The following is a 16414-nucleotide window of genomic DNA, read 5'->3' on the forward strand; positions in this document are numbered from 1 at the left end:
TGCAGGTGGGGCTCTGGCACTGGGGGGTGAGGCTAAGCAAAAGTGGGGTTTGAGAAGGCATCTCACAGGGTGAAAAGAGGGGATAAAGGCCAAGAGGAGCTGGCCGCAGAGGTCGGGCCCTGCTGACATGTCCCCAGGGAGCACACTGAACCACAGCACCAGGGGAGGCCAGGGACGCCTTGCGCTGCCGTGGCCTGCAGGGCAGTGTCTGTGGTCAGTGACTCCCGGGACAGGTCTGGCTTAGTCTCACAGGAAGAAGCACGCAGCACCGGCCCCATGCCCGGCCTCCTGCTCAGACACAGGCGGATCCCAGCTCTTTGGATGCACCTTCCCGAGTGACCCGTGTGAACCTGCTCTTCCTTAGGGGTCTTCCCCCAACAGAGAGAGGACGAGAGAAAAACTGAACTCCCGAGAGAGAAACAAACAAGAACGATATGAAGAGACGTTTCAGAGGGACGGACACACACACACACACACACACACGATAAACAGCCCCAAAGAGTATAAAGATGCTCCGAGTGCCCCGGGGTAGAGCCTATCAATCACACCAGACTGTACACGTCCCCAGTATAGCAGCCCAGGCTGGTGGCCAGGCTGCGAGGAGGTAGCCGTGGCATGTATTCTGTGACCTCACCGGTGCCTCATTCCTCCTGGGGGGCACAGAGAGGTAACGCTGCGGATACTCTACCAGGCTATAGTCCCTGCCTAGAAACCCACAGTAAGGCACAGCCCTCAGCCTGCCGGCGGGTGCTGGCTGCAAACACCACGCAGCACCTACCCAAGGGAGGGAGCAGTGTGCAGAGGGGCAGCTCTGCGGACCCCACGGCCTCCCTAGGGCACCAGACTGAGAGGAGCAAGCAGCAGGGAGGTGCCTTTGGAGGTACGACCTTTTGTAGTAGGAGGGAAAGAGGAAATAAGAACACAAACAAGCATTTGCTTATTTTGTCGCCACCCGACCACCACCTCCCCACACACACCCCCAAAAACAACAACACACACACACCAGTCAGCACTACCTAAAACAACCACCAGCAAAGAGGAGAAGAATCGGGAGCAGAGGAGCAGGCAGGTGGGCTCGGGTGACCAGAGCAGGGGGAAGGCTGGAGGGTACCAGTCACTTCGGTTTTGATTTCTGTATGCGTTTGGGAGAAAGCAAAGGTAAAGCTGAAAACTAACAGAAGCAAGTGAACAGGCTGCGTGTCCGGCCAGGAGCCCAGCTGCCTGGAGAAAGAACGCTCTCCGGGGGCTTCGGAAACAGGCAGAACTGCGAAGAACCCCTCGTGCCCTGCCACCAGACCCTGGAGCATAGGAAGGTACGGTTAGGGTGGACGTCGGCAATGTCAGTGTGAACATCCATTCCCCGAGGGAGCAAGACCCAGCCACGTGCTTCGAAGGTCCCGGCCGAGAAAGCCCTGTCAGCCAGCCCTGCCCGCCACGTGCAGGCTCTGTGCGCCGACATCAAGTTCACAGTGCCCGACAGCACCAGCGGAAACTAGAAGGTCAAGTAAGGAGTGAGCAGGTGCTCAGCACCCGTGAGGTGCACTGTAGGGAGGAAAGAATACAAATCAGCTTCTAAGAGGAAAGCCCAGGGGCGGGGGGGGGACAACCTCTGAATTTGTGTTGGGAAAAAATGCCACTCTGAAGTCAACAGTTAGTGTGTCTCCATGCCCAGCTTGGGCCAAGGCAAGGCCTTCCTGCCTTGGCCATGAACCGCAGAACCAGGAGCAGCCCAGGGCTCATTTCTAAAGGCATGTCCCCAGTTGTGTGCCCAGGCTGGTGCCAAGGTTGAGGTGGAGAGAAGGTGCCAGACGAGCCTGGGCCAGTGTACTGCCATGGACAATGAGGAAGAGCTCCTGGTTCATTACGATTCTTAACAGTAGCAAACTTACAGTTACGAAGTAGCAACAAAAATAATTTTATGGTGGGGGGGGGGTCACCACGACACGAGGAACTGTATTAAAGGGTCGCGGCATTAGGGAGGTTGAGAACCACTGACTTAGAGCACATCAGGGGGGGCTCAAGGCCAACCTGAAGGACTCCCACTGGCCAGATGTGGGGACACGGCCGCATCCGAAACAGAGAGTGCCAGAACACAAACCACACGAAAGCACAAGGACCACGGTGGGGTGACTGAGGCGCCAGTTTCTGACCCCCGAGATGGGTGACCAAGGGAAAGAACTGCACTTTTCCCCCGTCCTCTCTGGAGGCAGTGGGCAGAGCACCCCAGGCTGAAGGGGGAAAGCTCTCTTTTCCAGGACAATGGCAGCCACCAAAGGGAGACCGGATGACAGAAGTCAGAAACTACCATCTTTGGAATTCCAGTGAAATCACTTCCTCGAGCAAAGCTCCGCCATGCTTAAAACAGCTGGTGAACAGTGGTTGGAGAAGAGAGCATCCCCGTGGTGCCCAAGCACGGCCCTGCAAATTTGTGGCAAAGGGGAAACCGTCTCCCTCAGGAGGAGCTCCTGAGGCCCAGCACCTAACCTGGAGACCACACGGACTCCCGAGCGATGGAACAGAACAGCCTGACACCATTCTTCGTTGAGAATACGGATGAGTTCTGCAGGCCCCGCATCCACTGCCTCCCGCTCCTCACTAAGCAGCATCCCACAGGACAAACTATCCAGTGGAACCTGTCAAGAAAACCTAAGTCCAGGTCAGGGCCCTGCATCTGCATCAAGGTGGCGAGGGGCTGGGGCGAGGGCAGCAGAATGAACCCCCTCCAGGAGGGGGCCGGGGCCAGTAGGAAGCAACAAAACAGGAAGGTTACTGGGGTGGAGTGAGATGTCTTCGTTCAGCTCTTCGACCCACGTCTCGGTAACTCCCACCACAGGGCTGAGTGGGGCCCTGCAACTAGGGTGTGTGTAACACTGGGCGAGGGATTGGCCAGTGTTTGTTGCCACCCTCGGCTATAACGACCGGTCACCTGTGCAGCGGGGGGCAGAGAGAGAGAAACGTGGGGGCCTTGGAGGACACATTCGAGACCTCTGTCTGAAGTGGCAGAAGCCGCAAGGACCAGTGCATCACAGATTGTGGCACAGAGACGCAGAGGAGCAGGGCCTAGGCCATGGGGTATCTCCTCCTTAGCTGGCCCCAGACCAGGGAGCTGTGGGACAGAGTGACAGGCAGCCTGGCTTCCTGCCCATGGAGGCAAAGGCCAAAGGACCACAGGCCTGAGAGACTGAGAACCAGAGAGAGATTTGGCTACCATGTGGCTAAGATGTTAAGAATCAGAGGGAGGCTTGGCCGCTGGCTGAGGAGACCAATGATGCTACTCTTCCTGCAGGCTGACCCTGGCCCGTGGTAGCCTGTTCACGTCTCTGATTAAACCCCATGATCTCGAGCACTGTCTGTGAGATCTGTGTGGCCACTGAAATGAATGCCCAAACCCCGCGTTGACGCAGAGTGGCATGGGAGGGATGGTGGCTTTCAGACCGTGGAGTCGGAGCCCTGCCTGGTGGCAAGAAGGAAGGGAGAAGTCAGACACATCACCTCCACTGCTTGTTTCCAACAGGATTTTCCCCCCACTCACTCACACTCACTCACTGCCATCGAGCCGATGTCAGCACATGGATACCTGTAGGACTGGGTTTCTGAAGCCTCACTCTTCACTGCAGTTACAGCCTCAAAAATTCTCCCTGCCAGTATGTCACTTCTGACTCACAGAGACCCTATTGTACAAGGTAGCGCCGCACCTGCAGGCTTCCGAGGCTCTAACTCGTTACCTGAGTAGAAAGCCTCACCTTTCTTTCGAGGAACAGCTGGCGGTTTCGAAATGCTGACTTTGTGGTTAGTAGCTCACCTGAAGAAAGGCAGGTGACAAAAAGAAATGGAAATGATACTCAGACTTTGGGACACTAGGTAACTAAAAACTCCTGGCTCATGCGGCCGGGGCAGAGGCAGCCACCAAACCCCGGGGGTTGCAGAAGTATCCTCAGCGGCTTCAGCTCAGGAGTCTGCAATTTCCCCCACTGGACCCAGAATAGCCGCACCATGGCTTGATCCTGCTCACAGGAGAGTGCGGAGGTCCAGAGGCAGCGCCCCACACTGTGCACCCTCGGTGCCGGGGCAGAGACCTCAAAGGTTGTGCTAGACGGGGAAGAAACCGCACGATGAGAACTGAGGCTGGGCCCCAGCACTACAATGCCCAGACTCTGCAGAAGACAACAGGAACCCGGCCAAGATACAGTAATCACACAGCGGAGCTACAGCTAAGAGTTCCTCCTCCCCACCTTACCTGCCCTCACTATTCAGATACCGCTAATCCTTTCCTTTGGTCGCATCAAAGCGTGGGTCGTAGAAAAAATTTTTGCTTTGGATAATATGCAAACAACAAAGAAAAAATGCTCCCATAAGGTAAAACAGAAAAATAATTTCAAGACTTTGTGAAAACAAGCTCTATTTTTATATCCAGTTTAGGAAATCTAACTATTAAAGAAAAGGCTGATAGATTTTCATGGGAAATTATTAGTAACCAAGAGAAATGAATAAACAAGGACTCGTGATCAAGCTATATAAAGAATACCGATTAAAACTTTTTAAAAGAAAGTAATGCGATACAAAAATGGCAACAGACGTGAACAAACACCATGTAAAGAGAGCTGCCTATAAAGCCCATAACCATGTGTGCACGTGTGTGCACAGCATCATCAGTCAGGGAGACACAAAGCACAATGAGATGCCTCCAGGCCCCAGAGAGGTCAAAAAACAGCCGTTCAAACGCCCAGTCTACCGATGCATATACAAACGGGTGCAGCAGCGTGGGAAGCTGCTTGTCAATTCTACTAAAGCTAAACATGTAATAAATATCCTATGGTCCAACAGCGTCTGCCCCAGGCTAGGCGCACATGCACAGAAAGGCAAGCCCTGGCACCAGAAGGACGCTCATGGCAGCAGAATGCCAAAGAGCCAATACTGGAAACCATTCCAATGCTGACGCTCATGAGATGGACAACCAGCAAGGGCTATTCAGACAAGGGATTTCTACGCAGCCAAGAGAAAGGACAACCTGCAGCTACATACAGCATGGGTGGATCTCACACGTAAAATGCTGAGCACACAGTTTAGATTGAAGACTACATGAATCCAAAAACCAGGCAAAATTGATAAAGCAATAGAAGTTAGAGGAATGGTTTTCCTTGGAGAAGGTTGGAAACTATGAAGGGCTATGAGGAAGGGCTCTCGGTAACAGTCTAGACCAGCGGTTCTCAACCTGTGGGTCACGACCCCTTTGGGGGGGTCAAATGACCCTTTCACAGGGGTCACCTAATTCATAAGAGTAGCAAAATGACAGTGAGGAAGTAGCAATGAAAATAATTTTGTGGTTGGGGAGTCACCACCACATGAGGAACTGTATGAAAGGGTCGCAGCGTCAGCAAGGTGGAGAAGCGCTGTCCTAGAGCCTTATTTCTGTTGGGCGGCAGCTACATAGATTTGCTCAACTTTGTAAAAAAAAAAATCACACCCTTTGTAAAATTCAACCTAAAAAGTCTGCGTGTTATAAGATTTCAAGTGTGTGGTGATCTGTAAAAAGGACAAAGGCAGCCGAGCAGCGGGAAGCGTGAACAGGTGGGGCGGGAGGGGTTTTCAGGGTGGTGAAACTATTCTGTAAGCCCTATGCCGTGATGTATTTATCAAAACCCCCAGGACCGCAAACCAAAACGGCGAGCCCTCTTGTAAACTGCGCGATGCAGTTCATCGCACGGGGGCAGAGTAAACCCGCTCCAGAGTCTGCACGCCTGGGCGGGGCCTTCCAGACGCAGATGGCAAGGTGACTCTGAGTGGGTGGGTTCTGAACCTTCTAGAAGGCGCTGCTGGCAGCTGCCACGGAGGCTCCACTGAGTCCTATCCATGCGGCTCTGCTGGCGAGGGGATTCAAACCGCCAGCCGTCCACTTAGCAGCCCAGTGCTCCGCTGGCTGCGCCAGTGGGGTTCCTCCTGGGGGGAGGGGTAAGGTCTAACTGAAAACAAAAATCCATGGACCTGCCGACTGCAACGTGCGCACTTTGCTGTACAAGGTGTTAGGCATGAAAATCAGCAATGACGTACCCTGAATGAGAAACTCGGTGCTCAGCTGGTACACGGCACGGCCAGAGCGAGGCGCCAGGCTGCGGCTGCTGAAGGACGCTGGCAAATGCTCAGGCAGAGGGCACTGCTGGCTAAGACCCAACTGGAGGAGAACCTGGAGAGACCTTTCTAATTTCTTTTAAGACTTTAACGGAAGGATTTGGGACTTTCGAGATTCAACTCATAATGACAAGATTTTGTTATATTATTATTATTTGGGGAGTTAATTTCTTTAGACTTCCACCGGCAAGGAAATGGAAATGAACCTTAATTTCTCTCCAGAATTCATACTGGAACCAGGAGCAGCTCTGCGGGCGGGCCTTTCCGCGGAATTAGCTCGATGCTCATCTCTACCTTGCGCACAGGGCCGCGGGGACCTCTGCTGGGAGCGCGACCGGACAGGATTTGGAACCGGAAACAGAATAAAACCAGCTGCTGTGGAGTTGACCGTGACTCCCGCAGGCCCGTGTGGGCCAGCGTGGAACTGTGCTCTGCTGGGTCTTCAATGGCTGGCCTCTTCCTGAGGCACCTCTGGGCGGGTTGGGGTTTGGCTGACAGCAGCGTGCTGAACTGTAAACCACCATGGGCTGCCAGCAGGGGGCACAGGGGAGCCTGATGATCCGTACAAAGCAGGTGCCACTCCGATTCACGACCCCTGTAGGAGTTGAGCGACCCTTTCACAGGTGTCACCTAACACATCCTGCATATCAGATGTTTACATTACGATTCATAACAAAAGTCAACTTACAGTGATGAAGTAGCAACGGAAATAATGTTATGGTTGGGGGTCACCACCACATGAGGAACTGTCTGAAAGGGTCGCAGCATGAGGAAGGTTGCGAACCGCTGCTTTAATGCCTGCTGAAGCATAAGCACTCTGTCCGCTAGGGGTCCTGGTGCATCAATTAAGAAAGGTGGGTGGATGGATAATAATTATGTACACTATCATAATAAGGGCTTCTGGGGCGTAGTGTGGGGGAAGGGAGAGGACAAAGGGGAGCAGATATCCAAGAGTTCACGTGAAAGAAAATGTTTTGAAAATGACGGTGGCAGCAATTGTACAATTATGCTTGATCTAATTGAATTATGGATTGTTGTAATACCTGGAAGAGCTCCCAGTAAATGATTTTTTACAAATCAAATAAAAATCAAGACACCGAGAAAAAAAAAAAAAAGGTCGATGGTTAGGGAGAGGTGGTCTCAGGTTGGGCAACTGCCCTAGTGGTGACTGGTCTCCACCCCCAAGGAGGACGGCCACAGCCCTGGTGGGCATCAACTTCATGGCTAAGCCCCAGGTCCCAGGGGAAGGAAGCCCAAAGCATGGTGCAGGAGCCCCTTTCCCGGGTTCCCTGCCTATACAAGCCTCTAACTACTTCAGTACAGGAGCCCTGGTGGCTTAGTGGTTAGGTGTTGGGCTGCTAACCAGAAGGTCAGCAGTTTGAAACCACCATGGCATTCCTCAAGAGGGCCAGGTTTTCTCCTCCCGTACAGAGTTAGTGTCAGTTCTGCCCTGGCCTCTGAGATCGCGGAGTCGGAATCGGCCTGACGGCAGTGAGTTTGCTTCCTTGGGTTTCACTACGTATGTTGTGAAATTAGACTACCATTTTTTGAAGCGTCTTCTTTCCTGATACAAATGTTCTTGGGATGACCAATTTGTTTGTACCTCAGAAGTTTAAAATTGGTCACTTATCTTCTAATGTCTGTATGAGCCCGTGGATTAATTAGAAATATTGCTAAAATTCCAAATGAATGCTAGCTGGAGCTTTGCAAGTAGGGTCTTCCGTCGTGGACTGAACTGCTGTGGCTGTGGGTCCGGCTCAGGGCAACTCTCTGTGCCACAGAGTAAAATGGTGTTGCCCTGTACCACTTTCACAGTTACGTTCTGTTTGAGGCCACTGTTGCGGCGACCGTGGCGATCGGTCTCTTTTTCACTGTCCTTCTCCTTTACCGAGCAGGATGTCCTTTTCCAAGGACCAGCCTCACCAGCCTTGCCTCTAAAGAGCATTCTGGCTATCCTTCTTCTGGGAGATTCGTTTGTTCTTCTGGCAGTCCACCGTGTCTTCAATGTTATGGCCAACACCGTAATTCAAATGCACACCCATCTTTGGGCTTCCTTATTCAATGTCCAACCTCACATGTATCTGCGGGCACTGGAAATACCAGAGTTAGGGGCAGGGGCGCACGTGGGTCCTCAAAGTGACACCCATGCTCCTCAACATTTTAAAGAGGTTTTGTGCAGCGATGTGCTCAATGCAACACATCGCTGGGTCTCATGACTGCTGCTTCCATGAACACTGACTGCAGATTCAAGCAAGATGAAATCTTTCACTTCATCCATTTGTCCTCTATTTATCATGCCTGAGATCGTTAACGTTTATTGTGCCAACCTGGCCGATAAACACATGTGGGGTTAACTGAAGGGCAGAGGGATAAATGGCTTGGTGAGCCTCGCCTTTCTAGTTCTCGGGTCTCTTGCTTTGTGATGGCCTGACCAGGGTGCAGCTGCCTTAGCCAGTTCCCTGCTTCAGCTGGCAAGGCTCACTTCCTGCAAGACATCCCCAAGGAGAAGGCACATGGACCTACCTCGAGGCAGCCCTGGGTGCCCTGCCAGCACTGAGATGCTTACGCATTCACTGATTCAGCTTTCCTCCTTCAGCCGGCATTATTGCATGGGTTTTGTGAGATGGAGGAGGGCGTTGTGGATTGGTGTCAGACACAGGGGTTAAAGTTGGACTTGTGGGCTTAGCACTGAGTTGGGATGTTTTCTTAATGTACACTTAAACTTTATATAAAACTATCTTGTACATGAATTTCCATGGATGTGTTTCTCTAAAGGACCCAGACTAACATAATGATGTTGCTATCAGTTCAGCTTTGAGCCCCTGCAAAACACTCATTAGAATCCTAACCCTGATTCTCCTGGATGAGATCTCGTGTGGAACTAGGGTTTTCTTTGTAATGTTAATTAAATGCCAACTAAGGATGGGACCTGGGGCTAAGGACAAGCCAGGAATCCACACAGCTGAGACCCTGATGTGGACGTGTAGCCTCCAGAGACTGAGACAAAATCTGTCTGATCTCTAAAGCCACCCCTCGAGGTATTCCTGTCAGCAGCAGCAGGAGAATAAGGCAGCAACAACGGCCACTTTTGATCAGCGAGTGCCACTGAGTGAGATTTCAGTGGATTCCTGGGGACACGGGCATACTTACCTGAGGGCCTACTATGTGATCAGATTTCACAAGCTTCTAGGCATGTCTGAAAGAATGCACAGTGTCTAAATTGGGCCCACAGGTTTTATAATATCATCATTTTAAACTGTATTTCTTAGCGGTCTCACTCATTTCCGCTTGGTCTATCAACTGCCTGAGAGAAACGTGCTAACAGCTCCTCTGCCTGTGGGTGTATCAAGTTCCCCTTCTGTTTTGATGCTACAATGTTCGAAAGTTCAGCAGTGCTCATTTCCCTGGTGAGTTATTCTCTTGATTATCATGTAATTGCCTTCTCTATTCCTAATAATGCATTTGCCTTAAAATCTCTTTTAAAAATTGTTTTATTGGCATACACTTCATATATCATACAATGTAGCCACTCAGTCGTATTAAGAAGAGTTGTACAACCATCCCTGCCATCCATGTCAGAACATTTTCTCCTCGTTGCCATTGTCATTAGTATCCTACCCCCCACCCTCCCCACCACGCCCCCAGTCACTGTCTCCATAGACCGACCTACCCTGCCGTTCATACACAGCACAAACAGGAAGCAAACAACAACAACAAGACTGGATGAAAACAAAAACCCTGATCAAAAGGAAAGCAGAAAAGATTAAAAAACGGAAAGGACTTTAAAAGGAGTCACAGGTGAGATCAAAGGATAAGGTGATACATTCTCACCTAACCACAACTGCCATCCTCACAATGCTGTCTGACCGCCAGGCGAGTCACACCCATGGGCTATAGTCTGAGGGGCTCACCAGGGGCTTAATTCGTGGGGGACCCTGCAAGTGGATTTGGGGCTCCCACGGCCATCCACAGCCTACGTAAACTGGGTGTTCCTAATTTAAGTTCTGATACTATTCCCTCCTTGGGATCTGGGTTTTATTACTTATGAACCTTGGCTCACACTGGCTGGCGTGCTTCTTCCACGTGGACTTACTGGAAGCCTACCTTAGATGGCTGATTGTTTGAAAAACAAGCCTGTAAGAACCCAGACCCTATTCTCTCTGATAGCCGCGCTCCGCCTAGTCTCTTCACCGTTTTGCTACGTTGCCCGTATCGTCAGTGATCTCTTCATGAAGCTAAGCATCAAGCAGGGCCACGTCATCAGAAGTAATTGTTCCTAGATATGGGCAAGAAGTGCACGTCCAAAATCCTTTCACGCATCTGTGGTTCACCTGAGAAGCGTCTCTGCCATTCTGTTAGAGAGCATTATCAATCATGCCCCTGGGGCATCGCTTCCACTGCCAGCAAGTCAGGGCTGATCCCTAGCGACCCTGCAGGGCCTGTGAGTCTCTGAGATTGCAAATCTCCCCGGGAACAGACAGCCTCAGCCTTCCCGTGAGGAGCTGTTGGTGGTTGCAGTGAGCAGCCCAATTCGTAACCAGTGTGCATGACAGTGTCGTTAACGTAGCCAATGATATAGAATTTTAAGATACGGGTGTAGGCCAACTAGGAACCATCGTACACCAATTGCTGACTTGTATGGGTTGAACTCTTAAGTAGCTGAACTACTGACGCAAACAACTAATCGATCTTAGATTGGGGCTAGAGTTCATGTGAGCCCCAAATAAAATCTCTTTTGTCAGACGTTAATATTGTTCCGCTGCTTTCTTCTGTTTAGTACTTCCTCCATGTGCATCCTTTACCCCCATTCTTTCTACCGCACGAAGTGATGGAAGCACCGCCCTGGGCTGGACAAACGGGGCTGCTGACAAACCAGAATAAAAGAAAAATGCATTTGGTGTGTTTGAGGCCATTGTAAGCTTACATCCATCTGTTCACAATGGAACAAGTCACTGGTCCTGCTGCAGGAGGCTGCTGGGATCACTGTGGGTCAGAGTTCGTTGACTTGACAGCAGTGGCTTAGGTTTTTGGTTTAAGGACGCACGCAGTTATTGGAAGGTAGCAAACAAGGGGAAGGTATGACCCTGCCTTTCCTCAAAGCCACAGAACCTCCAGGACCCAGCTGGCTGCTGAGGGCAGTAGTCCAGCTCACAGAGACAGCACCATGGAAGACGAGTGCCCATGCACGACCCCCCGCGGAACAAGTCATCTATCAAGGGGGTGGTGGGGTGCTCTGTCTGCTGACCTGATGGAAGGAGAGGCACCACCAGTCTAGCTGTGACCACTGCTTCCCCGCCGCCGCCCCCTCCCCGCCTCGAATTAAAAAGCAAACATCCATCTCAGCCAGCATCTGAGTTAACTAATTTCCAGGGAGATCGGGGGCACGAGAGACTCCTCCAATGGCCCTGTGGCAACGCAAAAGCCAGGTCCAAAGTATAAGCATTCTATAGGACGAAGACAACAGCATCTTCCACAAATGAACAGAGAGGGGAACACAGAGGCGGGAGAGGGCAACGCGGACAGGGCGTTCATGGCAGAGTTCATGTTCATGGGCACCGAGCGTATAACTCCTGACAGGAAAGAGCGACACTGCACCAATTCCGAGAGACAGGAAGGAGAGGAGGGTGGGGGGCAGTTTCTGCTTCGGGTGCTGAGATAACAGTGGTGACTACTGCCAAACAGTACAAATAGGGCTGCTGTTGTGGGGGGCCCGTGGTGACCCTACATGGCAGAGCAGAACTGCTCCCCAGGGTTTGCCAGGCTGGGGTCTTCACGTCAGGAGCAGATTGCCAGGCCTTTTCTCCGGCAGACCCACTGAAGGATCAGCCACTGAGCTTTCATTTAGCTGCCACCACAGGTGGCTCATAATAGAAATTAAATGGAAACAAACAGGCTTAAGATCCAGCCCAGGCAACAAATGTACAAATGTGCCTGACACAATGGCTGGCTGGCTGGATTATGGTCAGAGTTGTACAAGCCCCCAATAAAATAAAATGAAAGGTCCAGCCCTGCCCATTATAACCTATGGCCCTTACTTACTAAGATCTCAAGTGAAACAAACTATGCAGTTAGTGGGGTCCTTGTAACATTGGCTAGATATTAAAAAGTATTATTAATCTTTTTAAGTCGGATAATATGGTTGAGTCTCTCTTTTTTTTTTTAAAGGAAAGAAGAGAGACACCACCACCCCACCCCACCCTCAGTCCATCTACAGGCGAAAAGACACCAAGTCTGGGATCTGCTTCAGGATCCTCCAGGTTCAGGGAGGAAAGTGGGTCAGGGGAGAGCTGATGGCTGAGCAGCCGCAACATTGATTCATGTGTGCTACTGTCCAATTCTGATATGTTTGAATTCTTCACAGTAAGTTTTAAGAGAGAGAGAGAGACAGTAGGTTTTCAAAGCCAGGGGTGCTTGAGACTGCCTGCTCACACATATGTACATACCGGCATCGGAGGAGCCGTCTTTGCTGATCTGAATGAGAATGTGGGACAGGGAGCCCGTGCCGGTCTTCCCCACGTCCTCCAGCTTGACCAGCTGCAAGCGGGGCGTGGTAGCAGGAGGGAAGCGGTAGAACTGGAAGGTGAAATACACCGTCTTTGGCCACGGCGCTCCCCTGGGGTCCTGCGGTACCCTGCATCCAACAACAGCTTGGATGAGTCAGTTACCCGTCACAGCACAGGGCTGCTGCCACCACACACAACATAGTGACACAGCCTGGGCCCTGCAGCTGCTCCTGGGTGGACATGGCTCCAGGAGCTACATGAACTAACACCAGGGCCTGGCTGCACACCGTCCACACTCTATCAGGGGGCCAGGCAATTGAGCAAGACTCGGTGTTAGGGACCATGCCTCTCCCGAATGCGTAATGGAATTTAAAACCCGTGTTGCCATCAAGTTGGTTCGGGCTCTCAGCGAGCCTGCGGGACAGGGCAGAACTGCCCCCACTTGGTTCCCAAGGAGACCATCGTGAGGACGGCAAACTAACACATCTGGTGGGTTCCTTTATGCTAGCAGCTGACTGCTTAACTACCGCACCACCAGGCTCCCTTTGTGCTGGAGCCCTAACCTCTGCACTTGTGCAGCAGGGGCCCTAGTGGCTCTGTGGGCTGGGGGTTGAGCTGCTAACTGCAAGGTCAGCGGTTCAAAGGCCCCAGCTGCTCCGAGGGAGAAGCAGGAGACAATGTGCTCCTATAAAAGACTGACAGTCTTCTCACGCACTGCCACGAGTCAATTCAGACTCTCAGTGATCCTGTAAGAGAGAGCAGAACTGCCCCTATGGGTTTCTGAGACTGCAAATCTTTACAGGAGCAGAGCGTCCTCATTCTTCCTCGGAGTAGCTGATGGCTTCAAATCGCTGACCTTGTGGTTAGCAGCCCAATGCATAACCTTAACACAGACAGAGGAGCAGCTGCCACTCCCATGAAGGTGGCCAAGGAGCAGAGGACCAGCAGCTGAAGGGAGACAGGGTCCCTCCCGAGGGAAGCCTTCCTAGAGAGCCGACACTCTTCACTCACAGCTTCCTAAACTGTGAGCATGGACATGAGTGCTCAAGCCACCCACGGGGGGCTTTCTGCTGCAGCAGCCCTGGGGGACAAAGACACGAGCTAGTGCCCCACTGAAATAAAGCACAGACGGACGGCCCCTCTGAGTCTAATTCACACATGGCTGCCAAGGGCCCCGCCAGCCAGAGGCAGAGAACAGTGCGCAGGCACGTACCTGCTGAAGGCAAGCAGCTGCAGCACGATCTCGTTGCCCTGCAGAGGGTCTGCCTCCTCCTGCTGAGGGCTGAACCTCACAGGGTCTGTGGGGCTCACGGCCTCAGCTGGCTGCTGCTGGGCATCCAGAATCTCCGGGAAGCCGGAAGACTGCAGGAGCACCATGGAGGCCCGGGAAAGCGCACTTCCAGAGCTGGAACAGAGGGCAGTGCTCAGTCCGCTGCCTGAGGCAGGGCAGGCAGAGAGGGCAGAGCCTGGGAGCAGGCTTTTAATAAGACAGGGCTGACCACACAGGTATTTGCCTGGCCCAAGCCCCATCAGAGCCACAGCCTCACCTCCTGACCTGGGCCCCGACAATGATAGGGGCATGCAGGGGCATGAACGGCAGCTCCTGCAATGGCTCGGCCACACATGCGTCCAGGTCCACAGAAGTGCGGCTCAGGTCAGCTTCCAGGTGAGAGATGCTGGCCTCAAAGGGGAGCTCCTGCTGGATAGAATTAGGGGCCCCAGGTGAGGTGGTGAGGCAGTGGCATTCCAGTATCAGTGGACTTGCTGAGCTGCCAGATGAAGAACTAGCTTGGGAGCCAGGTGTCTAGAGCGTTTTCTCCCAAGCCTGAGTCCCAATTTTTCCGTCTCCGTTCAAAAGGGAAAAAAAAAAAAAACACTACATGGCGGCTGGAATCCCAACACTGGCCTCAGAGGCTAGTAACAGAAAGCCATGTAAGCTCTTCATAAGTACGTGTCCTGGAATGTTCTAGAACAAGGTATGCTGTGGCATGCAGGATCAGTGTTTCCAAACGTGTGGGTGAGCAGAGAGGCCGTTCCTCGGCACGGCTTCCACGGAAAGACTGCAGTCTGCAGGTTTTGAGACAAAACTCCATGGGGCTCCTTCGGGTTAGGTTAGTCCAGCCTGCTTTAGCCGTCAGTGCCCCTAAACCCAGGAGGGTGAGCTTCGCTAACTCCCCTTGAGCCGTCGCCGTGCCAAGGACAGCAAGTCTGGGTGCCCTCTGTTTACAGAGCCTCCTCCTACTCACGGAGACTCCCACCTTTGTCTACAACCCGAATCAAGCCCACGGACGAGCAGCTGCACAGGTCCAGTGGCCCTTCTCCCTTCTCAAGGACACCCCCGTGGGGAGCACGGTCTACAGCTGGAGCACCACGTCCCCACCGCAGGCCTGCACCCCATCCCCTCACCCAGGACCAGAAGAGCACACACCACGAGACACTTGATTGAGCACAAGCCTGGGCACAGAGCCTGGCTCTGGGCGGAAGTTGGGAGAGGGAGCCGTGGGGGACTTACCGCCTGTGCCAGGCTGTGCAGGGAGCCACCGGGTTGTAGAGAAGGCCTGGATGGCGAGCACTGGGCTGGGGACTGCGGGGATGCTGCCAGCTGAGAGATGGACAGCTGAGAGAGAGGAGCGCCCGGGTGAGACACGCCTGCTATATCCACAGAGCCCCTCCCACGTGCTGCTGGGGACCGCTGGGGCAGAGGACAAGACAGAGACTGAGAGGGGGCTTCCCCCCAAGTCTCCTGATGGACTGTTCTGCAGCCTGGAATTGGCATTAAGTTCCTGCAATGACTGGGAGACGTGATTCTGTCATTTTCCCCAAAGTGTGATACTTGCCCAGGACTGGGAGCGACACACAAAGCCTAGTAGAGAAAGAGAAAACCCCGAACCCGGCTTGGGCCCTCTCGGGGCCTGGGCCACCCCCGAGGCCCTTCCAACACCAGCACCCGACTTCCTGCGGACGGAGCCACTGAATGAGGGAGGGCATCGACCACTGCGGCAGCTGCTCCCTGGGCGCTGGTGGCACTCTGCTGCCAGTCACCATGTGAGTCTGAGCAAATCACCTGCCCTCTTGCCTCAGTCCACCCACCTGTACCACGGTACCTAAATCTCAGGACCGCGGGGGAGTTCAGGGTGAGCATGGGGCAGTGAGCCTTGTAGAAATGCCACACATGTCGGAAGTGAGTGCTGCTATAAATGACTGGGTCTAGAAATGGGATCCTCCAGTCTCCCACTCAAGAAGTCACGTGTCTCTGACCCTGGCCTGTCTCCAGTGCGTATGCCCCTCTGGAGCCTGCTGTCAACATGACAGCTAGCCAAAGGAGGAGTGGACACAGGGAGGGGGTGGTCTGGGGGCCTGGATGCCCTATGGTTGAAGAACAGGTGAGGGGGCAGGAATAAGGGGAACCCTCATCACTTCTTGGGGACACAAGAGGTCTCTGGAGCCTGCTCAGCTCTCCTCAGTCCCCGAAGCACCATGAATTTGTCCTGCCTTTGGAAGTGGACAGAGTCACACAATTGTCCCTGAATAGCTGGGGGGACAAAGAGCTGTTAAAAGAAGGGCAGGATGGGCCCCCATCCTGGCCGCCTAGTGCCCTCCGGGGCACAACCTTGGATCTTGGAGTACTTCATTTTCCCAGAAAGTCTGTGTCTGGGCAATGCTGGCAGACGGGGTGGGGTCAGCAGAGGGAACAAGCTGTCTCTGGCCTCAGTTAGCCCTACAGTGGAAGTGGCCTGGAGGTGCCGGCTGGCCTTGTGGGCGACTCAAGGCCCTGAAGGGTGGTC

The 16414-nt window shown here is 53.0% G+C and overlaps 1 protein-coding gene across 5 annotated transcripts in view; it reads right to left on the bottom strand.

Moving 5' to 3' along the window:
- The window catches only part of NPHP4 (nephrocystin 4), a 107945-nt gene that overhangs the window by 23700 nt on the left and 67831 nt on the right, over nucleotides 1–16414 (bottom strand). For 2 of the 5 annotated variants that reach the window (XM_075550452.1, XM_075550433.1), the window contains exons 13-16: nucleotides 15142–15246; nucleotides 14177–14325; nucleotides 13843–14034; nucleotides 12570–12757 (exon numbers count right to left, since the gene is read on the bottom strand). The exons of 1 other annotated variant lie outside the window; for it this stretch is intronic. In XM_075550452.1, the coding sequence (XP_075406567.1) occupies nucleotides 12570–12757; nucleotides 13843–14034; nucleotides 14177–14325; nucleotides 15142–15246 (634 nt within the window). Of the gene's footprint in view, nucleotides 1–12569; nucleotides 12758–13842; nucleotides 14035–14176; nucleotides 14329–15141; nucleotides 15247–16414 lie in introns of all 5 variants that reach the window. 2 more of the 5 variants (XM_075550442.1, XM_075550424.1) reach the window with 1 other exon arrangement.

This window comes from Tenrec ecaudatus, chromosome 1, assembly GCF_050624435.1.
Source record: "Tenrec ecaudatus isolate mTenEca1 chromosome 1, mTenEca1.hap1, whole genome shotgun sequence".
In the NCBI taxonomy this organism is placed as follows: Eukaryota; Metazoa; Chordata; class Mammalia; order Afrosoricida; family Tenrecidae; genus Tenrec; species Tenrec ecaudatus.